General features: G+C 34.7%; 1 protein-coding gene across 1 annotated transcript in view; it reads left to right on the forward strand.

The window, feature by feature from the left end:
• The window catches only part of CFAP47 (cilia and flagella associated protein 47), a 466,299-nt gene that overhangs the window by 233,999 nt on the left and 207,583 nt on the right, over nucleotides 1-24,717 (forward strand). The window contains exons 36-39 of the mRNA XM_024240715.2: nucleotides 2,896-3,030; nucleotides 4,531-4,646; nucleotides 14,930-15,080; nucleotides 16,184-16,272. Coding sequence (XP_024096483.2) covers nucleotides 2,896-3,030; nucleotides 4,531-4,646; nucleotides 14,930-15,080; nucleotides 16,184-16,272 — 491 coding nt within the window. The remainder of the gene's footprint in view (nucleotides 1-2,895; nucleotides 3,031-4,530; nucleotides 4,647-14,929; nucleotides 15,081-16,183; nucleotides 16,273-24,717) is intronic.

The following is a 24,717-nucleotide window of genomic DNA, read 5'->3' on the forward strand; positions in this document are numbered from 1 at the left end:
TGTGTCATAGCAGGACTTGAATTAATTTACCAGATTTATTGATTTTTTTGTTATGATTTTTATGATTTTTTTGTTTGTTTACATTCCTGCATTTTGTTAATCTAGTAGGAAAACATAGTCATCAAGGGGAAAAAAAGGACCAATACAATTGAAGTTATTTTTGGTTAGATCTATATAGCGAAAATAATGATTATGTCCTTAAAAGTACTTTCACATGAAATTTTTGTTTTAAATAAACCTAACTTATTTTAACATTTGGCTTTCTAGCCTAAAGTTGACAAAAGTCTGATTGCTTTAGGTCACTTTTGTTTAAATGTATAAGGAAAGGTTAGAATGCTCTTTTATTTGGTTTTTCAGTATAATGTCTTATTAAATATAGTTTCCCATTAAAAACGTATTTTTTAATTTGCCAAATTGCTGGATTTTTCGAAGTTTAGCTTTTGAAATAATTTTTATATTGCTATTTATATCATTTTATGGGGTACTCACTAAAACATGGGTCAAAAGACTTTGATTCATCCCAGACTTGAGCCCAGAGTGTTCTGCCATTAGTACTCCTCTTTTCCCCAGTAAACACACCTCCCGTCACCCTAGATAGCGCTCTTCGGATCATACCCTATAGGTTGATTCCAAACACAGGGCCCAGCAGAGCCACACATTCTTCACTTAAAAATTTACCTTCTTAGGCTTCAAAAGTGGATGTGACAATTAAACTCTGCATTTTTTTATTTTGTTCTTATCTTAAATCATTTTTCTACATCTATTTACTAATGTTGTCTTTAAAGAATGTGAGACCACAAAATATTGATGAGAAACTTTATGGTCCTGGTATATTTCCAAGTTTTCCTCAAATTACACTCACAGTTAGCTTTCTACCCTGCTAAGGCAGGCCAGTTTTCTTTCTGTCAGTCTTCTGCCCAGGCACCTTCGTTGGGAAGCCTTACTTCTAATTAACAAAACAAGAAAGAACAAATTCTTCTATTTTCCCAAGAAGAATAAGAGAGCATGAGGAAATGTGGACTAGCAGATCACCAGTGGGGTTGTCATTATTCTCTAAAAACTGCTGCCAAATTTCAGAATCAAGTGCATTAGTTCCACATAGCACTTGGCTTTCACACTATTTGCGTTTCTAGGCCGGACTCAGATTGTGTTCAGTTGCTAACTTGAATATGTGCCATTAAGTCATAGCAGACCTTCATTTCCATTTTGTGGAAGTACAGAGAGCTCCCTGTATATTGACACTGACAGAGTTGTTTGTCTATTAATGGTGTTTTTTATGTCTTCGAATCCCTCACACCAACCCCAATACTTTTGTGCTGTGAATGACTTTTCCCCACTGCTTCTATCTTCTTCTGTTCCTGACATTACTTTTTGGCTTCAGCTTACGTTCTGGCTATGTTTATTGTCCTGATATCATTGCACTGTAATTTTGGATTTTTATCTCAAATATACTCCAGTAATCATTACTAATGTATTTTGTTTATCAGAGTAATTACATCCTCTGCCTTATTGTTTATCTGTTCTGGGAAAAGTACTTCTTCAACTGCCCCCTACCTGATCTGCCTGAATTGTTGCTCTTATTATGTTATTTCTTGTTCAGAAACCAAGTCCCTCACCCTGCCATTTAAGACCTCCACAATGTAGCCTGGCATTCCTTAGTCTTTTTTCTCCTTAATTGTCCCATCTTTTCTTATGCGTGACCCAAATGGAAGTTCTTTACTGAACAAACACTATGCTTCTCTATCTCCTCATCCTATAGTGATTTGCTTTTCTGAAAAAATACACTCTTTTCCTGACATCAAACAGAACATATTTGGAGTTCAAGCATTCTATAAGGCCCATTTAATGTGCCATTGGTTCTATGGGCCTTTGCTTGAAAATCTCTTACCATCTTTAACTTCAGGAGTAATAGTCACATTAGTCATAATTTCTAGAGTGTAGTGTTCTTCTGAGTTCCGACTAGCTTTTACAGAGTCTGAGGTTACAAAATCAGTGTTCTACTTAGGACACATTTATTTTTCAACACTTAGGTCAAGCTCTTCTGATTCAGAGCAGTATTATTGCTGTATCTATATTTCAGTGTCATTGTCAATCACAAATATTTTAAATGTTTTAAAGTAATTCAATAATTGGTTTACTATGCTTTTCCTCTTTTTATATTTTTATCTATTATCTTATTTGATGGTTAATATTAGGTGTCAACTTGACTGGATTGAAGGATGCCAAGATGCCTGGCAAAGTTTTGTTTCTAGGTGTATCTGTGAGGGTGTTTCCAAAGGAGATGGACGCAGGAGTCAGTGGACTGAGAAAGGAAGATATGCCCTCAGTGTGGGTTGTTACCATCCGATTGGCTGTGGCAGTGGCCAGAACAAAGAGACAGAAGAAGGGGGATATTCAGTTTGCTTGTTTTTTTGTTTATTTGTTCTTTTTTATTTTTGTCGTGATCTCTTTCTCCCTTTGGGAGCAGGATGTATTTTTTTCTCCTTCTGCCCTTGGACATCTGATTCCGGATTTTTCAGCCTTTGGACTCTAGGACTTGCACCAGCAGCCTCCTTTGGGCTTTCAGCCTTTGGCCTCAGAATGGGGCCTGCACTATAGCTTCCCTGGTTTGGGGGATTTGGGACTTGGCCTGAGCCATGCTTCTGGCTTCCCTGGGAGCCCCTATTGGCTTCTGTCATTCTGCAGTTTGTAGCCAGCCTATTGTGGGACTTGGCCTTTGTGATTGTTCAGCCAATTCTTCCTAATAAATTCCCGTTCATATATATGTGTGTGTGTGTGTGTGTGTGTGTGTGTGTGTGCACGCATATATACAGATATATATCCTATTGGTTCTCTACCTATGTAGAACTCTAACTAATGCATCCTCTAATTTCAATTTATCTTCTTTGAAACTAGGCCACAGACATCTGTGACCCAAATCCAATCCTGATGCTCATGCTTTGTGTCTACATGTATGAAAGACTCCCTACATATCTCCCTAAGAAGGTGGTGTCCTTTGAATGTACTCTACATGACACGGTGCTGAATAAGGTAAGGATAATTTTGGGGTCAAAATGCATAAGGAGTTACACAATTAAGAGAGGTTTTAGATATTTCTTTCCCAACCCAAAATTAACAGCAAGCATCTATATGAATAATTTTATTAAAAGTGAATAAGCCTTATCAAATGTTGCTTCTTCTAAGCCAAAGGTCTAGATGAAGCGAAAGGTGCAATTTTTGCTTAAGAGTAATCACCACTTGCAATGAAATGATGACTCTTTTCTTACTCATTTTCATTTGATTTAAAATAATATTATTCTGTATACAAGTTAATTTACTGCTTTGATAAGATTCATGTTTATTCCTTTTTTCAGGCTGTTTTATGTGTGTCTCTCTTAATATGTAATTGGGAAGGAGGATAATTTTATATTTTTGATGCAAAACTTATCCATATGTGGTCTTCAAAAGATATGCCACAGTGATCTTTGATCTGTAATTGTAACTTCTTTGAGAAAATAACTGTAGCCTCCATGATGGTGTGAGCATCAGTTGATAAGGATTTAGCTAAAAATTGAAAAAAAAAAAAAACCCACAAAACCCAGGTTCTTACCTCAAAATGTAGAGGGCTGAATTCAGCGAAAAGAAAGCCTCCTCTTCTAGGTTTGTGTTAGTAAATACTCAGGTTCAATCTCTTTTATTTACTTGATTTCTTTCCTTTTTTGTCAAAAAAAGACATAAAACTCCATATAATTCAGTATTTACTATGATAATTCACTAATTGCAATGATATCCAAGGGCTTTGGATAAACAACAAGCCTTAAGATATAATTATATTGAATTTTTGACTTCAAAATAACATTTCAAAAGAGTTAAAAGTTTTTTGCTTAGGCCTGCAGGAGACAAGAGTGTAAATTTGATTTAAGTATAATTTATTACTGTTAACTATTATTACCAATTCTCTATTTCTGTCTACATGATTGTATTCCTTCATATCACTTAATTGTTATTGATGTTTTTAAGTAGTTAATATTAATGCTAGCTAATGTTTAAAAATAAATTTAAATTATGATGTTAAAAACCAAATTAAATCATGTTTAAATAAGATGCTTTTGCATTTGTAATTCCCTTTGTTCAAAGTTCCTTCTCTTTGCCCACTTCAGCTAAACTGTATGTATGTGTGTGTGTGTGTGTGTGTGTGTATGTGTGCATGTAGTTGTTATTTTATTTTATTTTATTTTATTTTTTTTAATTTTTTTTGTTGTTGTTTTTTATTTATTTATTTTTTTCTTTATTATTATTATTATTATTATTATTATACTTTAGGTTTTATGGTACATGTGCGCAATGTGCAGGTAAGTTACATATGTATACATGTGCCATGCTGGTGTTATTTTAAAATACAAATTCTGGCTTTCTCCAGTTGGTGTACATTATGAATAAGTATATTTATGACTAAAACCTATTGTTATCTTTGATAAAAATAAGAAATGATATAGTTGCATAGTTCTTAATTGTATAATCTTACTTACATCCTCTTCTACTTCTGCATAGATTCTACTGAAAAATTCCAGCTCGCGAAACTTAGTGTATAATGCTAGAATTGTTGGAAGAGATGCTGCTGACTTCTCCCTTTCCCAAAAAGGGAATGTTGTGACAATTTCTCCAAGGTATTTTTTTTTTTAATTTTACATTATCAGACATATCAACCCCAAAGATTTAATGTGTTATAATTATAAAATGTGACTTTGATTTTACTATTGATAGATATTTAATGAAACGATTGTCACTCACAGTCAGGCAAATATTAGTATGTTTCTGCAATTCCTCACCAAAGTTTTTGAAACAGTTCTAACAACATAAAACAGTTGTTTTATGTATGCATTTAATTTTAATTTGTTTTTTATGCATACGGGTCATAGAAACAAGACTATAAGTTGGTTTGTTGTGTACTACCATTCTGTTTCCTGCAGGAAAATGAAACCAGTGCATTCTAAAAGTATGTATGTATATAATTTAAAAAATATATTTTATTTTAATTAATTAATTAATTTATTTATTTATTTATTTTTTGAGACTGAGTTTCCCTCTGTCACCCAGGCTGGAGTGCAGTGGCACGATCTTGGCTAACTGCAACCTCTGCCTCCTGGGTTCAAGCAATTCTCCTGCCTCAGCCTCCCGAGTAGCTGGGATTACGGGCACCTGCCACCACGCCTGGCTAATTTTTGTATTTTTAGTAGAGGCGGGGTTTCACCACGTTGGCCAGGCTGGTCTTGAACTCCTGACCTCAGGTGATTCACTCACCTCAGCCTCCCAAAGTGCTGGGATTACAGGTGTGAGCCACCGTGCCCAGCCTATATATATTTTATATATAGTTTTTGCTAATTTTAAAGGCAGCATGTACTCATTATAGGGAATTTAGAGACTATGAAAGTATGAGGAACTGGAAAATAAAAGGTTCATAATCCTACCTCAAAGAAGTCCCAATGTTGCCATTTTTCTCTGTGCCCTCATAGTCATTGTGTATGTGTGTGTAAATGATGGATAGACGGATAGATGATATATATACATGTAAATATACTCCCAAATTGTGATAATGTTATATGTGTCATTTTATCTAATTTTGTTCTCATACTTATTTAATGTTTCTACTACTATCCCACTCACAAAAATAAAGTATAATTGAAACCTCCAGAGAATAGTTTTGAGAAATTAAATCTGAGCATAATGTGAGTCTTCCCAGATCAACAAATCATGTTGGATACGCCAACACATGCTAATGACATAAATACTCTTGTTTATTAAATAATACAAAGATGATATGAGAACAGCTGTGTCAGTACCATAGCAGTTGACAAATTTGATAACTACTAGTGAACTTTAACTAGTCTTGAATTTTAGCCATTGCCTTTGCATTCAATTATTTTTCTCCAATGAAATATGATAGATAACTACTAAAGTTACTTTGCTTGATTATCTCTTTGGATTTTAACTATACATTAAATTGAGTAACTTTTCAAGCTGTAGTCTTTATTTCTGTACTAGTATATCAAACACAGAAATAATAAGGAAGGGACATTTTAAATTGTACTTAAAATATCCTGTAACCCATTTTCAACAGTGCCCTTGTTTCGTGTCATTAGCCTATGTTAGCTTTCTTCAGTTATTACTCCATGCTAAAGGGGCACGTAAAAGATCTTAATTCTACCTAAACTAAACCTGAGGAAAGAATCTATACTTGCCTGCTTCTTTATTATAAATAAAATATTAGAATAAAATTCCTTGTGTAATAAAAAGAACCTACCCATTTTCCAAGACCATAATAAAATAGTTAAATTTCTAATATGTCTATTAAAAAACATAACTATAATAACACAAGTTCATTTGGACATTGTCACATAACCATTTATTTTGTTGTCAAAGATTTTAAAACTTGAGATCTATACTCCACTCTTCCAATAGGGTGATACAAGTGAAAAGGATGAAGTTTCTCCTGCATTTTTTCCACTCATAAACCTGATAGCCTATTCCAGTATTTCAAAGCTTTCACTATGTGGAAATTCTTCCTAATAGCCACAATAAACCTCTGATAATTTAGTTTCAGGTTACTTTTCCTGTTAAGAAAGTTCATATTTGTTATTTTTATTATAAATGTGTACAGTAGAAAATTTGAGTTATAGAAAAATAAACAGGATAACAAAAATCACCTAGAATTACATCAAACACAGTTTGTTAGTTCGTTTCTTTCCAGTCTTTTCATAGGCACACATAGGTTTATTATAACATATGCATACTTATGTATTTACATAATACAGGCATTATATGTAAATATTAACATAATATTTATTAAACATTTGCTATATAAAAATATCTATATCATATTAACTTTGTTTCATATGTCAATGTCTATATAGTATGCACTTCATATTTAATCTTCCTAATACCCTATTAGTGTCCTCATATTACAGAAGAAGATATTGGACACAGAGACATTAAATTACCCAATGTTCCCTGCTATTAAATGCCGAAGTAGAGATTCAAGACCAGTCAATACAAATTCAGAACTGGCACTTTTATTAAACTGACACTTGCACATATCTTGTGCATGTGTATGTGTGTGTGTGTGTGTCTGTCTGTGTGTGTGTCTGTGTCACATTCAACAAAGCCCTTTGCATTCAATATAATGTTACTTTGACTATTTCTAAGCAATCCTGAAGATCCATGATATAATTGTGTCTTAGTCTGTTTGGGCTGCTATAACAAAATACCAACAACTAGGCAGCTTACAAACAACAGAAATGTATTTTTCACAGTTCTGGAGGCTGAGAAGCTCAAGATCAAAGCACCTACAGATTGATTTAGTGTCTTGTGAAGGCTTGCTTTCTAGTTCATAGATGGTACTTTCTTTCTGTGTCTTCACATGGTGGTAGGATCAAGGCAGCTCTGTGGGGCTTCTTTTCTAAGTGTAAAAATCCTATTATTGAGAGCTCTGCTCTCATGATCTAATCACTCCCCAAAGTCCCCAACTCCTAATACCATCACAATGGTGATTAGGTTTTCTTCTCTTTTTTTTTTTTAGCTTTATTGAGGTAAATTGGTAAATAAAAATTATATATATTCAAGGTATAGAGTATGATATTTTGGTATACATATACATTGTGAAATGATTACAGCAATCAAGGTATTGACATATTCATCACCTCAAAAGGTTGCCTTTTGTATGTGTCTTATGAGAATACTTAAAATATACTTTCTTTACAAATGTCAAGTGTAAATGACATTATAGTCACTTTGATGTAAACTAGGTATCCAGAACTTATTGAAGTTATATCTTCACATTCGTACCCTTTGATTAGTATCTCCTCATTTTCTCCACCACCTGACCCAACAGTAGCTCCTTCCTTGATGAGGTGCAGGACCCAGCAGCATTTCCCTTTCCAAGGGATTCACAACAGGAATGGCTATTGGTTATGACAGAAGCGAAAGCTGCTGGTGTACTCTGTAGAGCAGTTTACTGGGAACCTAAGTAGCACCCACTGTGTGGCTGATAATGATAAGCCCTGCCCTTCCTTGTTCCTAGCCACCTCTAGACAGCTCAAGTATGCCTGTCTCTCTAATGATCTTTCTGTGTGGTTTTCGTCAGGTTATTGCTCCATTGTGTTACTTCAGGGTCTTAATTGGAACCTTGAGCCCTCTCTAAGTCATTTTTTTCATAGATAGCTGTTTAATTATTGTTTTTATGTGGACAGAATGAAGATTAGTATCTCCTACTCTGCTGTTCTGATGATGTCACTCCTCTTGTAATTAGGTTTAAACATGTGAACTTGGTAGGGGGGGACACAAACATTTAGACCTTAGCTTTCTACCCTGTAGCCCCAGAATTTATGTCTTCTTGCCTGAAGAATATATTCATTCCATCCCAATAGCCCCCCAGAATCTTAGCTCACTTCAACATCAACTCAAAAGTCTGAAGTCTTAATTCTTACCTATCATATAAGTCTTGTATTTAGGTTTGCCTAGAAAAATAAATAAAAATATAAGTCTGATATGGGTGAGATTCAAGTTACGATTCTTCCTGAGGCAAATTACTTTCCAGCTGTGATTCTGTGAAATCAAATAACTTATATGCTTCCAAAATACAATGATGGAACAGGCATAGGGTAGACACTTCTACCCTATTCCAAATGGGGGGAATAGGAAAGAAGAAAGTGATAACAGGTCCTAAGTGTGTCCAAAACTAAACAGGACAAATAACATTAAATCTTTAGGCACCAGAATAATCTTCTTTGACTTGAAACTCTGTTCTCCAGGACCACTGGTGGTCCTGCCCCCAATGGCTTTGAGGCAGCCCAGTGCCCGCCACAGCTCTGTGTCTGGGAACATGTCAGTTCTCTGCAGTAGCCTCACCGCTGTGGTCATTCTATGCCTGGGTCTTGTGGTTGTGGTTACCCTGAGCTGGAATCTTGCTCCAATGTCTCTACTGGTGTGAGGTCTTCAGGAAGGCCTGCCTCCAAAGCTCTACTGGGCATTGCCTTTGTGGGAACTCTGCAGTGGCCCTTCCCCATGGCAATTCTCTAACTGAACCCCAAGACTCTCCAGGGTACCCCTTGAAATATAGGTGAAGGCATGCACTTTCTGTGCTTTCTGCACCAGTGGAAATGGTACTACATGGATGCCTCCCAAATTTATTGCCTGTGCCCATCAGAGGGGCAGCTACCACATTCCAAGCCACACCTGGGTCTGCTGAAGCAGTACCTGGGGCAGCCAAGGAGCATGATACTGGAATGTGGACAGTAGAGCCTTGAGGCATTGGTGGGCAGCAAACACCAGGGTCCCACAGCTGTTCATACTCCCTTCTCCTTAAAATTATTCTGTCTCTCAGGCCCTGGTATTCTGGGCCTGTGATGGGAGAGGCAGCACGGATGATCTCTGAAATGTTTTGGGGTAATTCTCCATTGTTTTAATGAATATCATCTGGTTTTCATGGAGATTCCTGATCCATATTAATCTCCTTATCAAACAGTTCCTTGCCCACACCCTTGTTCTCCCCTAAACATGTTTGTTCTCTCATTCTTTTCAATATGGATAAGCTAAGAATTTTCCAAACTTTTAAGTTCTGCTTCCCTTTTGGTTAAAAATTCTGTTTTTAAATCATTTCTTTCTTCTTCCATTTTACTATAAGCATTCAATAGAAGCCAATCCACACCTTTAACACTTTCTTGGAAAAGTCTTTAGTCAGACATTCTATTTAATCACTCACAAGTTCTAACTTCCAGGAAACACCAGGACACAAACACCATTTAGCCAAGTTCTTTGTCACTTTTTAACACGGATATTCTTCCTCTGTTGTCTAATAACTTGCTCCTCATTTCTGTCTGAGACCTCATCAGGATGGCCTTTACTGTCCATACTTCTACCAGGATTCTTTTCACGAACTTTTAGGTAATTTCTAAGAATGTTCAAGCTTTCTCTACAGCTTTATTCTTTTGAGCCTTCACCAGAATCACCCTTTTAGGTAATTTCTAAGAATGTTCAAGCTTTCTCTACAGCTTTATTCTTTTGAGCCTTCACCAGAATCACCCTTTTAGGTAATTTCTAAGAATGTTCAAGCTTTCTCTACAGCTTTATTCTTTTGAGCCTTTACCAGAATCACCCTTTTAGGTAATTTCTAAGAATGTTCAAGCTTTCTCTACAGCTTTATTCTTTTGAGCCTTTACCAGAATCACCCTTTTAGGTAATTTCTAAGAATGTTCAAGCTTTCTCTACAGCTGTATTATTTTGAGCCTGCACCGTAATCAACCTTTATGGCCTTTATATAGTAATCTTGGGTTTTTTTTTTTTTTTTTAGCATGCACCTCATAATTCTTCCAGCCCCTACCTATTACCCAGTTCCAAAGCCACTTTGACATTTTAGGTATTTGTTACAGCAGCACCCCCATCCACTTCTCAATACTAATTTGCCATCTTAGTCCATTCAGGCTGCTGTAACAATAAACCATAAAATAGGTAGCTTACAGACAACAGAAATTTATTTCTCACAGTTCTAGAGTCTGGGAAGTCCAAGGGATCCAGGTGCTTACAGATTCAGTGTCTGGCAAGGGTCTGAGTTCTGGTTCAAATGTATATGAATTTTTATATATATAAATTGCTAAGAGCACTTGTTCTCTGACTATTTCTATCTCATGACATCCTGTTCTTAAATTGAGGTACCGTATCTTCATAATTGTCTCTGACTTTTATGTTCTCATCTATCCTTGAATTTTCTCTAAAGTTGCTTTATTTACCTTGATCTTAGTGTTCCCTGTTAAAAGATTCGCTCAAATGCCTCCTGACATATTGTTATTCATTCATATGTAATAACATGGCAATAGAAAAGTAAATTTCTATACTGTATGTGCACAGGTATGTCAATTGGTAGGCTTCACATTAGGGTGAAAACCCATTCTGCTTTTATGCCCAATTGTCTGACATTTTATAATGGCATTGAAGGGAGTAGGGTTGTCTGAACCCCATCTTGCCCTTTATGTGGTTATGGTTTCCTCTAACCAGCTATGTTTTGAAAATCTCTTTATTATAATTTTCATGAGATTTTTCCCAGGAAAAGAAATGATGAATCTGGGTTTCAGATGCCATTGTGGTTTAGAACTCCTCTCATATCATTTAACAATTAAATGTTATGTTTCAGTCTTGACATGTAAAGGCTCTATGATCCAGCCTCAGTTTCCTTATTTGAAAAATGTGGATAAGGCTATTTACCCACAGTGCTGTCAGTAATAAATATGATTATGTAGGCAAAATACCTCGTACCATAATGGAACTTATAGGAAGCAATTAATAAGGATGACCGCCTCAATTTGGAGTACTGGTGACTCACAAATTAAAATATGTCAACACTACTTGAAAATGCTTACAATCTATCACAATGCCAGGCAAGCAAATACATAATGAAGATATAAATCAATAATTATTTTATTTATTGTGTGTGTATAGAGCTAGATGAAAACTGAAAAAGAAGCGCCTGCCTACTCTTGAGGAAACCAAGGAAGGGTTCCCAGAAGAAGTAATGCTTAATTCTGAATACATATAAAAAACAACTACTCACTTATCTAAATGCATTTTATTTTGTAGGCTTGAAATAAAATTATTTTAGGTAGCTGTTATTTTAGGTGGCTCTCTTTAGCTAGGCTAAATAATTTCATAGGATTTGGTTTTACAAATATGACTCAGAAAACATTTTGTTTTCCTAAACAAAAAAGTAATTTTATGATTATAAGACATTATATAATTATATATTTATGTGTGCCACATTCTTTGTTAGATACTGTCTAGATCACAGTTAATAATGTCTCTTTCTGCCAGCTATGGATTTAAATTCTCAGACATATTATTTATATAGAAAATGTTAAACAGCTACACCAGCATATAAACAAACATATTTACTTCTGCATCTAACTTTATGACTAAATTTAGCTATAACCATAGAGTGACTGTCATAAAAGTGAAAGTATAAATTTAGCAAACCATTCTTTTTTTTCTCATTATTTTCATTGAGCCATATGTGCACTGACATTGATGTGTTGTGTATTTATTCTCCATCTATTCCAAAGGCTAAATTGAAGTAGCTTACAATGTATATGTAATGTCAAGGAGGTTTTTTTAAAAAAAAATCAGGGAAAGGCAATTGGAGCAAAAAGAAAATAAAAGGTAAAATAATTAAAATGAAACCTATAGTTATGATAGAAATGCCTGGAGACTTTGGGAACTTACTTGAAGTAGACTACACATTTGTTTCTGAAGTTTCTAACAAATTCAGAAAAGAATGCTGGTCATTTACATGCTTCCATGTAACTACAAAATTTAAAAAATAATTACCTATACTTAAGAGAAGCCTGTTAATGGAACCAGCTGTTTATCTCATAAAAAGGATACTCTATTTTGAAATGTATTCCATAAGACTTAAGTATAGGTTCATAAAATCCTTCATTAAATGCATGTTCTTTAGATGATGGTCATTCTTGAATGCTTCTCTTTTCATCAGCTTCCATGGAGATCCAATCCATTACCAGAGCCTATCGATTTTACCAATTGTGTCATAAACCTTGTTCCTTTTTCCCTTCTTCACCTATTCCACCCTGATTTAATGTAACATCATCTTTATACTAGACTGCCACAATAGACTTCTAAAAATCTTGGCTGAAATCTATCCTCTATATTAGAATGACAGCTAATTTTTAACAGAAATTTAAACCTTTAACAGAAATTTAAAAAGGTTCTTAAAATATTTCAGCAGCTTCCCATCAACATTTGGATATAGATTGAATATGCTTAACATGGTCCAAAGTACACTTTCACTTTTGTGACAGTCACTATGATTTCGCAGCTTGCTCTTGGCTATATTTTGCATCATTACCCCTATTGCTTGCTAAGATTTAGCATTACTGGCCTTTGATTAGTTATTCAAACACATTTTAATTCCCCATACCAGGGGCCTTGGATGCCTTCTTTCATCCCCTGTTCAATCTAGTTAACTCATTCTGATCCTTCACATTCCACCTAATATATCACTTTTTCTGACCTTTCAGACTATGTCACACTCCCCATTTATATGCTCTCACAGCACATATATAATTTGTAATTTTCACATTTATTTTGTGATGGTAGAATGTTGGCCATGTCCTACCGTTTGTACTATCCAGGAGAGCAGGAATAGTGGTGTTTTTTTTCTAATTACTGTATCTCAGAAACCTAAAAGAGTGCCTGGAACATTATAAATTATCTAAAAATATCAATTGCATGAATGAATTAATGGATAAATGATCTTATACAGTGATGTACTTTAGAATAACTGGAAATACTCTAAATCACTCACTGTTATATTAATAAATAATTTGAGCCTATATACATGGAAAAAGACCTCAAGGTCAAATGTTCTTTGTTCTCAGTTAAATTCGTGCCCATGAGTTTTCATAAGAGTCCTTTTGCATACAATTGAAATTGTTGAGGACACATATCTAAATTAAAATCACCCCCACTCCTGCAAGATGTGAGCTGTAATTTTTCCTACAAAACTATTTTGAGAACATTTCTATTGCTTTTGAAAACCCCTCATTCATCTCACTCCTCGTTTCTTCCTAGTTTCACCCATTCAACAGCAACTGCACAAAAGTTCTGGCGCAATTAGGTCAAGGTTTGACACCAAGGGAATCTATTCCCATCTCCATTCTTAAATATGTGTATTCTAAGCGAAGACAATAGGTAGTAGTTGGTACAAAAGAATAACTGTTATGGGATGTATAATGGTAACCATGCTAAAAACCAGAGGAAAAGCAAAGATAAAATTTCCCCAAGTTTTATCACCTACAGTTGTATCAAGGCAAGGCAAGATTGAAAGATTGATCCAGTAACAAAATAGATAGTCCATTGTTTAATTGAGTGTATAACTTATTTAAACAGTGAAAGCATGAGTAATCAAAGGTACCAGATTCACATGTCCCTTGTACAGGGCAATATCAAAATAAAAGGGATCAGATCACTGCCTCATGGATGGTAAGACACCCTCTTGCTGAGGAGCTGAATTCGTGTTGTCATTAAGCTTCATGGCCTGTAACTCTATCCTAAAAGGAGTAAGGAAGCAAGCCTCATACCTCATCACAATCCAGGAAGCAATGATAAACTGTCTGGTGACAGTCTCTCAGGGGAGATTAGGGAGGCAAGTGAGAAATGTTCCTAGAGCAGCAATTCGTGAGCCTCCATGCTCTTATATTGCAGGAGGATCATGGGGTTTCTGCCAAGACTTTTGTCAGCTGCATTTTTACAGTGCATGTGTGGCCTATGTTGACTCATGCAAGGTTGCTGAGATACCATGGTGCGGTCATTTTCCTACAGACTGGTGAATGGAATCTCCAAATCCATAGCCTCTTCACCATTATACTATGTCTTAGACTGCCAAATTGAAGATTAAGGAGGATGAAAATATTTTCCTTATTCCTTTTTGTAATTAATTAAACGTTATTATTATCCACCATTATTTGGTTATGAGTTTTGAATGTTATTTTCACTAATGATTTTATGCATTTTTTGAATTTTTACTTTCTTAACGTTTCCACATGTTACCAGAGACCAGTGACATGACAAAGTATTTGCCTAAACAGTAGCACAGAACGTCCTATGAATTTCCCTCAAAACAATTCATACATGGTTTCCTGTGGCTTGCTGTTAGAAAATCCTTTATTTGAGAGATTATATATTTGAAAGTTAACTTCAGATTTTACAAAATATATTAAGATAGCTTAACCGATGACAATAACTAGATTATAGGCTTCTTGAGAACTGCAGCTGAAGTGAGTACCTTGCAGGGGGATGTAGGCACTAGACACATGGTCTACATTAAACAAATGCTTGTAAGTTGTTTTTTTTTGTTAAAACGTTTTCTCTTTTATCTTTTACTAAATAGAAATGAAGTTAATGTCACTCTGAAATTCACCAGTCGCTTTATTCGTCCTGCTGAAGCTTCACTACTATTAATTTCAAAACCCAAGAATGCAGTAAGAGGAATTACAATGACTTTTGCTCTTAAAGGCAAAGTCCTCGATTTTAAAGCTATTGTAAGTAAATTTTACCTACGATATCTTTGCTTCTCTGATCAGACCATGAAGTATCAAAAGCACGTTATTGTTATACATTTTATCTTTAGGAAGCTGTTTCTTGAGTCAACCCTGTGCCATGGATACTTGTGATTTAAGTTAAAGCAGTTCTGGGCCTGTGTCTGTGTTTTTGCTGGACTAAGGGTTGATAGTTTATGCAGTAAAAAAGGACTTTCCTGTTCTCTGGCAGGAACTTTCATCAGTTTATCTTGTATGTCCTGTAGATCAAATCTATTATAAAGATAAGGCTAATGCTGGCATTTATTGAGAGGTGACGATGTTCCAGACAGAGTTCTAAGTATTTCTTGTTCAAAGGGTGGGGAAGAGAGATTTTTAAATCTTTATAAAATGGTTGTGACATTATTATGATTGACTTTTTGTAGCCATTAGCTTTTCTAAATATTAATTTCTACCATGGATGTATGGTACAGAATAAGTAAATTCATTAGATTGCCAGATTTCCATATGGATTATAAAGAATTTTAGGTGTGCAGGGCAAGAGTGGTAAGTAGAGAAAATGACTGTAGGATGGTTGAGTGATGGCCCGTTGTTGAGGAGGGCACTGAGATGCTCATATGGACAGACTGCCTTTTGAGACAATGATGCTCAGAACAGGAAATGGGCATTTGTCACTTCCTATGTGCAATCTTATTTCCTCCTGAATAATGAACATGTACTTTTCCCAACCCTTTCACACAAATTATCTGAAACAAGACATTGTTTTGTCACATGTGGCTAAGAGATATGGCTGGGCTTAGCCTGTCATTGGTGGTTCTGGGGTAGACATGCAACTGTTTACTTCCCCATCTGCCCCTATATGGTCTTAAGTCACTGGGAAGCAGATTAGATAATAAAAACAAAATAAAATAAAACAGTAAAATAATCTTTCTGAAACTATAGAATACCTAGAAAGTTTTTCTCCATGGAATTTCTTTTGATAGTGGGAAGTACTGTTGGTGTAATATTAAATGGATGATTTATAGATTTTTAAGATTATATTTTATAATTCAGAAAGTTCATTTTTTGTTATTATCACGTGGTAAGATGTTATTTTTTTACTTTAGGACATTATAAAATGCGAAAGCCCATGTTATCAATTTCAGGAAGTCACTGTAAATGTGAAAAACCCCTTCCATACGGCTGGGGACTTCAGGTAAGTTATTGTTTTAGTGTAAATTTATTGCAATTAGCTCTATCTGAAGAGATATATGTAATTTTCTTTCTTTCTTTCTTTCTTTCTGGTTTTTTTTTTTTTGAGACAGAGTCTCGCTCTGTGGCCAGGCTGAAGTGCAGGAGCACCATCTTGGCACATTGCAGCCTCCACCTTCCAGGTCAAGCGATTCTCCTGCCTCAGCCTCCCGAGTAGCTGGGACTACAGGGGTGCACCACCACACCCAGCTAATTTTTGTATTTTTAGTAGAGATGGGGTTTCACCATGTTGGCCAGGATGATCTCGATCTCTTGACCTCATGAGCCACCCGCCTTGGCCTCCCAAAGTTCTGGGATTACAGGCATGAACCACCGCGCCTGGCCTTAATTTTCTTCATCTCTTCAACATGAACCATTTTGAGTAGAAATTATATGTGTTCACATTCCTATAAACTTCTAAGCACCATCAGAAAAAATTAAACAACTAATTAAAGTAAATCAGTTTTCCTGAAATGATCATACTAAATTTATGAGTTTTGTCTGCAAGTTGTTTGTTGAAATTCAGTGTTCTTTCAATTATTAAAAAATATGTATAATTAATAGACTTCTTACTTCTAATTTTATTCTGTACATGTCCAAAATTGAAATATCAATTTAAGCAGAAAAAAACATTTTTACTTAGAGCATCATAACTAATTTATACTGCACAATCAATGTGCATGTGTTCATCTTAAGATTTAATAATAATAACAAAAATACATATTTGTGATGAAAAGACAATAAAATTTTCAAGTATTATTTAATGACACAATAGAAAAGTAACTTCCTGGAAATGTACACCACGTTGAGGAAGACAACGGAGGGTGATACCTTCTGTGCTGATTAAACTAGGAACTCTGTTTTTTGCAGCTTCAGGTATCAGATTCTTATGATACTTATATTGAAACCGGAAGTTATAATATGCTTATTATTTTACTATTTGATAATTTCCAGTTATTTTAATCACTGTATGTAAAGGATTTTGGTAATTTCTTACTAATCATTTTGGTCATTTTGTTTTAAAAAATATTGTTTTGAAACAGTGATTGGTAAATACCTGGTTCCTAGGTGCATGTGAGAGAGAATATGATTTAGTGCAATTTTATTAAAGTGATACATTGGAGTATAAGGAACACAAAATTTTAGAATATATGGTGTATTAACACAGTACCAAAGTATGCCCTTAAGTAGGCCAAATGATTGACTGCAGTTCCTCAGAGAAAAACAGGATCAAACAAATTTAGTCTTACATTCTAGTGTTAAAGCAGAAAGAAAATCTGGATATTCCAGAAATTGGGAGAATATTACAGATACATATTTCTCAAATAACAGTAATATTTTAACATGTCTTTATGTTATATCTCAGATTTAATTAAAATGGTTAATGCTTATAAGGGGTTTGTGGTTTGATAGGAAGCAAAATTGTTAATCAAGTGATTTTAACTATATCCTTCCTTATATGAATATGTCCCTCAGAGTTAGGCAATGGACAAATAAACTAAAAAATATAAAACCAATTTCAAAATGTGTAAAACCAATATTGTGTAAGAGGCATATATTAAGTTTGAAATTTTAACATAATAAAATAGATTGAATAAAAAGGAATTTGACCAATTAACTAATATAGAAACTATTTTTAAGTTATAACCAATATAACAAGTGACCCAGTTTTTAATATTACACTTAATAAATGATTGACTTGGTTATTATTAGCAGTCTCATATTAAGCATACTTTAAAATAAAATAAAAATATCCCCATATATTCCCCAATATTGTATGCATAAGTGACAAGAATTGATCATGTTTTATCAAAATTTCACATTACTTTGAACAAATAAGGCAATCCAGTCTATATTTAACAGAGATAGAATTAGCTGACCAGGTTGTTAATTCCGATGCCTTGCTCCCAGACTGGTGATTCTCTAATTCTTCTTTTGCAGAACACCACTATTTCATGCTCTATAATGCTATTTTTTTATTTTATATTTGATAAGATTTAGTTTGCTAGTACAGTATTTTATTGAGGACTTTGCCTGTATAATTATAATATTTAATAGTGTAATTGCCTTTTTCAGTGATTTGTCTGTTTTTGTATGATTAATATTAACCTTATAGAATTATTTCTGAAATGTTACCTTCTATTCTATTGTTTGGAATAGTTTGTGAAGGACTGGTATTAGTTATTTGAATGTTTGATATAATTCACAAGTGAAGCCATCTGGTTCTGAGCTTTGCTTTGTGGAAGTTTATATCATTACTAATTCCATCTCTTTGTTATGAGCCTGTTCAGATTTTCTGTTTCTTCTCAAATCAGTTTTGCTAGTTTATTTTATTCCAGAAATTTCTGCATTTCTTCTAAGTTATCTAATTTGTTGGCACAGAGGCTTTCAGAGTATTCCCTTTTAATCCTTTTTTAATTTCTGAAAGGCAAATAGTGATGTTCCTCCTTCTATCCCTTATTTTAGTAACTTAATTCTTCTCGTTTATATTCTTGATCAGTCTAGGTAATAATTTGTCATTTCATTGATCTTTTAAAAAAATTCCTTCTGCTTTCCTTGATGTTCTCTATTGTTTTACTATCCTCTATTTTATTTCTGTGCTAACTTTTTTAGATATTACTTATTTCCTTCTATTTGCTTTGTGTTTAGATGTCTCTTTTTTTTCTCACTTCTTAAGGTGAAAATTTAGGTTATTATTATGAGATTTTTTTTCATATAGGCATTTTTATCTACATATTTCTCTCTAAGGACTGCTTGAGCTTCATCTCATATGTTTTGGAATAAGTTATTTTTATCTTCATTAATCTTAAATTTTTATTATTACTTTTGAGACAGAGTTATGTTCTTGTCCCCAGGCTGAAGTGCAGTGGCGTGATCTCGGCTCACTGCAACCTCTGCCTCCCAGGTTCAAGTGATTCTCTTGCCTCAGCCTCCCGAGTAGCTGGGATTACAGGTGCCTACCACCACACCCAGCAAATTTTTGTATTTGTAGTAGAGACGGGGTTTCACCATATTGGCCAGGCTGGTCTCGAACTCTTGACCTCAGGTGATCCACCCACCTTGGCCTCCCAAAGTGCTGGGATTACAGGCATGAGCCACCATGCCCAGTAATCTTAAATTATTTTTAATTTCTTTTTTATTTCTTGCTAACCCACCAGTTATTTCGGAGTATGTTGTTTAATTTCCCCATGTTTGTTAATTTTCAACTTTTCTGTCACTAATTTTATTCCATTTAAGTTAGAGAGCATACTTTGTATTATTTAAATCATTTTAAATTTATGAAGATTTGTTTTATGGCGTATCATGAGGTCCATACTGCGGAATGCTCATAAGAAGAATCTATATTTTGCTGTTGTTGAGTAAAGTGTTCTATAGGTGTCTCTTAATTTTAGTTGGTTTATAGTATTGTATAAGACATATTTTCTTGTAGATTTTCTGCCTAAATTTTTCTATTCATAATTAAAAGGGCAGTATTTTACTATCTATTAATGTTGATCTGTTGATTTCTCCCTTCACTTATGTCAGTTTTACTTTCTGTCTTTTGGTGCTCTAAAATTCAGTGAATATATATTTATAGTAATTTTATCTTCCTGATAGTTCATATAAAATGTCTCTATCTATAGTTACAATTTTTGTTTCATATTCTATCATGTCTTGTATTAGTATAGTTACTTCAACATTCTTGTGGTTGTATGTATGATATATAATTTTTCATCCTTTTACTTTCAATCTATTTTTTATCTTTCAATCTAAAGTATGTCTCCTTTATATAGCGTATTGTCAGATTTGGGGGTTTTGTTTGGTTTAACGGCTTCATTAAGATAACATTTATATGAAAGAACTGCAGGTATTTACTGGGTACATTTTGATGAGTTTAGACATGTGCAAACACCCATGATACTATTACCATAATCAAAGGAACAGAAATTTCCAACACCTCCCAAAGTTCTCTTGTGTCCCTTTGGTTTTCTGGTTGGTTGGTTTGTTTGTTTTTTGGTAAAAACACTTAGCATGATATCTACCCTCTTACATTTTGAAGTGCATGATATTGTTAGCTATTGGCACTATATTTTATAGTGGATGTCTAGAACTTATTCATCTAATAGTATAATTGAAACTTTATACCCATTGAACAGCAACTCTCCATTTCCCTAAACCCACAGCTACTGTCAGTCATGATGGCCTTCTTCGCTTCTATGAGTTTGACTAGTATAAATACTTTGTATCAATGGAATTATGCATATTTATAATTCTGTGACTGACTTATTTCACTTAGCATAATATCCTCCAGGTTCATCCACTTTGTTACAGATGCAAGACTTTCTCTTTTTTTAGTCAGAATAATATTCTATTGTATGTGTATATTAATCACTGCTTTTGATTGCATTATTTAATCAATTCACAAATTTGTTATTATTGACACAGTTGATTTTATTTTGCCAATTTCCATTTAGTTTGCTATATTGTATGTCTTTTTGTTTGTTTCTCTATTAGTCCATGACTTCTTTTTTTAATAATAGTGAATATTTTTCAATGCAGGATTTTAATTTTTAAAGGCTTTTTCAATATATTTTTGAATTTGTTTTCTTAATGATTGCACCAGAGTTTACCATAGACATTTTTACTTATCATAATCAGCTTCAGATATATACTAACTTAATTCCAGTAAGATTCACAAAGTGTTACTCTTATATAGCTCTATTCCCTTTCCATTCTTTTCCTGGTGTTATTGTCATACATACTACATCAATATTTACATACCCAACAATATATTGCTATAATTATTATTTTATATAATTTGTATGACTTTGAGAAAGCTGGGAGAAAGAGTATTGGTTTACTAGGGTTTCCATAACAAAACACCACAGATCAGATGGAATAAACTACAGAAATTTATGTTCTTAGAGTTCTGGCAGTTAGAAGTCCAAGATTAAAACACCATCATTTTTTCTTTCTCCTGAAACTTTTCTCCTTGGCCTACAGATAGTTGTGTTCTCATTTGGTCTTTTTTCTGTGAATGTATATCCCTGATATCTCTTTGTGTTTTCAAATTTCCTTCTTCTTATAAGGACATAATTTAGATTGGATTAGGACCCACACTGAGGGCTTTAACTTAATTATCTATTTAAAGGCTCTTTCTCCAAATACAGTCACATTTGGAGATACCAGGGTTAGGGCTTCAAAATATGAAGTTGGAGGGGACAAAATTCAGCCCATAACAAACAGCAAGTATATATCTATAGTTTTTATATTTTAACCTTCCTATTTATTATTTCCATTTCTCTTCATTTGTTCGCATGGATTGGTGCTACCATATAGAATAATTTCTGTAACCTGATCCAGCTTTCATCTCACCCACTTTATTTTTCGAACATTTTTTCTCTTCTTTTTCCTCTCTCCTTTTTTTATTCAGGTAATTTCATTGCCCACATGTTGTTCTTAATGGTGTGCCTACCATACAAACGTCAGATTCTATTTACTTTTTTTCATTTTTTTCTCTGTTCTTCAGAATGTGTAATCTCTACCAATCTTCAAGTTTGTTAGTTCTTTCTTCCCCCAGTTCAAATCTACTATTAAGCCCTCGACTGAATTTTTATCTCTCTTATTGTGGCTTCCATCTCCAAAATTTCCATTTGTTTCTTTTTTTGTAATTTCAATTTCTTTGTTGATATTCTCTATTTGATGCCACATTGTCATCATGCTTTCCTTTACTTCTTTAATTATAGTTTCCTTTATTTCTTTGAAGATATTTATAATGGCTATTTTAAATTTGATTTCTGTTCAATCTGATACCTGAGTTACTCTAACAGGCAGTTTCTACTGTCTGTTACTTTTCTTCTTTTTGTGTGTGTGTGTTTCATAATGTTTATGAAATAGAGTAGACATTGTAGACAATATATTATGCCAATTCTAGATACGGGTTCTATCTGCCCCAGGCTTGCTAATATTATTTGCACTTCCAATTTTTTTACTGACTGGCTAGGTTATTTTGGTGATGTCTATCTCCCTCTGCTCAAACCTACACACAGATAGTGTTAAGGCTCTGATGTTGCTTGTCAAAGGCCACCGTCTTTGGCATGCCCACAATTACCCTGGGATTACAGTGGTTTTGGCAGGGCTCCCTGTGTGTTTTCCTGACCACACCCTTCTGTTAAATTCCCTGCGTGGAGTGGGGGTGGATAAGTTACTCTTCAAGCTAATTCAGTCAACTTCAGACCTCTTTGAAAAAGCAGTTCTATAAATCATTGTTTAAGATATTTTCTGACTCCAGGAGGACTTCTAGCAGTCTCCTTCACCAGTTCTCTCCAGCAAACTAACAGGCCTGTAGTTTAGCTTGCATCTTTGTTGATCTACCAATCTCCATCCAATTGTATTTCACCGTAACTGACACTGTTTCTGAGAGCACACTTTCGCTTGAATTCTCCACACATTATTGAAAATGAAATCAGTACTTTGGGAAGCGATTAACAGAGCTATTCATTTTAAAGCCCGCTTCTCTCCTCAGGGAAAATATCTGATCCATGACTCTAGAGCTAGGGGTGGGGACAGTGGTGCACTTTTTCTTCAGCAAACCCTCCATTTTAGGAGCTGAGTGCTCGGTGGGCAAGGGGGCAAAATAGCCTCAGGATTTTTTGACTTGCTTCTCCCAGTGTGGAACTACCACCTTACAAACTGGGCAAAGGCAGTTGGGGTTTCAGTATTTTCAGCAGTGCCACACTCATGTGAGAGCTTCAGTCCATGAGTGGGTGCTGGGTAGAAGAAAGGAGCTTCTCACGGTCTCTCAACTGCACTTGCCCAGAACCTAGCCTTAGCAACACGTACTGAGGTGAAAATGTTGATGTCCCATGCCTCCCAGAAACATAGGCCTCCAAATGGGAGCCAGTGGACGGAAGAGCCCTATGTTCTTGGCAAAAACAGTCTGAAACAAAGTTTCTTTTTTGTTGAGCTTGAAAGGAAGAAGGAGATAGAGTTCTTGGTTCAAATATCACAGACTCCTGGTTTTCTCATTATATTTTAGTTTATTTTGTTTAAAGATTTTTCTTAATTTGCTGTATGCCCTTAGAACCATCTCCAGAGAATTTCAAAGTGTTTTTTTGGGTTTCTTTGTTTGTTTGTTTTGTTTTTACTCATTTGCTTGGGGTGAGAGTCCAAGGATCTCTCATGGTGTCAGGCTTAATGTTTGTCTTAAATATTATTTTATCTGTTATTAAGATAGCCACTCCAGCTCCTTTCTTATTACTATTTTCATGGTATTCCTTTTTAAATCTTTTTAATCCCAATTGGTTTGTGTTTTTGAATCCAAAGTTTGTCTCTTTTCTTTTACCCATCTTGTCAATCTTTCCTGTTTGATTGAAGTGTTTAGTCTGTTAAATTTAACTCAATCTGTAATATAAAATCTAGTAGATTTTATACCTGTCACTTTTATATTTCCTTTATATATGACTAATGTCTTTGTTCATCTATTTATCTGTTACTGCCTGAGTTTTTTAATAGTCATTTTGTATACCATTTTAATTCCTTTTAGTTCCTTTTACTTCATGATTTTCTAATTGTTTTCTTTTTTTATTTATTTTTATTATTATTATTATTATACTTTAAGTTTTAGGGTACATGTGCACAATGTGCAGGTTAGTTACATATGTATACATGTGCCATGCTGGTGTGCTGCACCCATTAACTCGTCATTTAGCATTAGGTATATCTCCTAATGCTATCCCTCCCCCCTCCCCCCACCCCACAACTGTCCCCAGAGTGTGATGTTCCCCTTCCTGTGTCCATGTGTTCTCATTGTTCAATTCCCATCTATGAGTGAGAACATGTGGTGTTTGGTTTTTTGTCCTTGCGATAGTTTACTGAGAATGATGATTTCCAATTTCATCCATGTCCCTACAAAGGACGTGAACTCATCATTTTTTATGGCTGCATAGTATTCCATGGTGTATATGTGCCACATTTTCTTAATCCAGTCTATCATTGCTGGACATTTGGGTTGGTTCCAAGTCTTTGCTATTGTGAATAGTGCCGCAATAAACATACATGTGCATGTGTCTTTATAGCAGCATGATTTATAGTCCTTTGGGTATATACCCAGTAATGGGATGGCTGGGTCAAATGGTATTTCTAGTTCTAGATCCCTGAGGAATCGCCACCCTGACTTCCGCAAGGGTTGAACTAGTTTCCAGTCCCACCAACAGTGTAAAAATGTTCCTATTTCTCCACATCCTCTCCAGCACCTGTTGTTTCCTGGCTTTTGAATGATCGCCATTCTAAGTGGTGTGAGATGGTATCTCATTGTGGTTTTGATTTGCATTTCTCTGATGGCCAGTGATGATGAGCATTTTTTCATGTGTCTTTCGGCTGCATAAATGTCTTCTTTTGAGAAGTGTCTGTTCATATCCTTTGCCCACTT

The sequence above is a fragment of the Pongo abelii genome, chromosome X, assembly GCF_028885655.2.
Source record: "Pongo abelii isolate AG06213 chromosome X, NHGRI_mPonAbe1-v2.0_pri, whole genome shotgun sequence".
NCBI classification, from domain to species: domain Eukaryota; kingdom Metazoa; phylum Chordata; class Mammalia; order Primates; family Hominidae; genus Pongo; species Pongo abelii.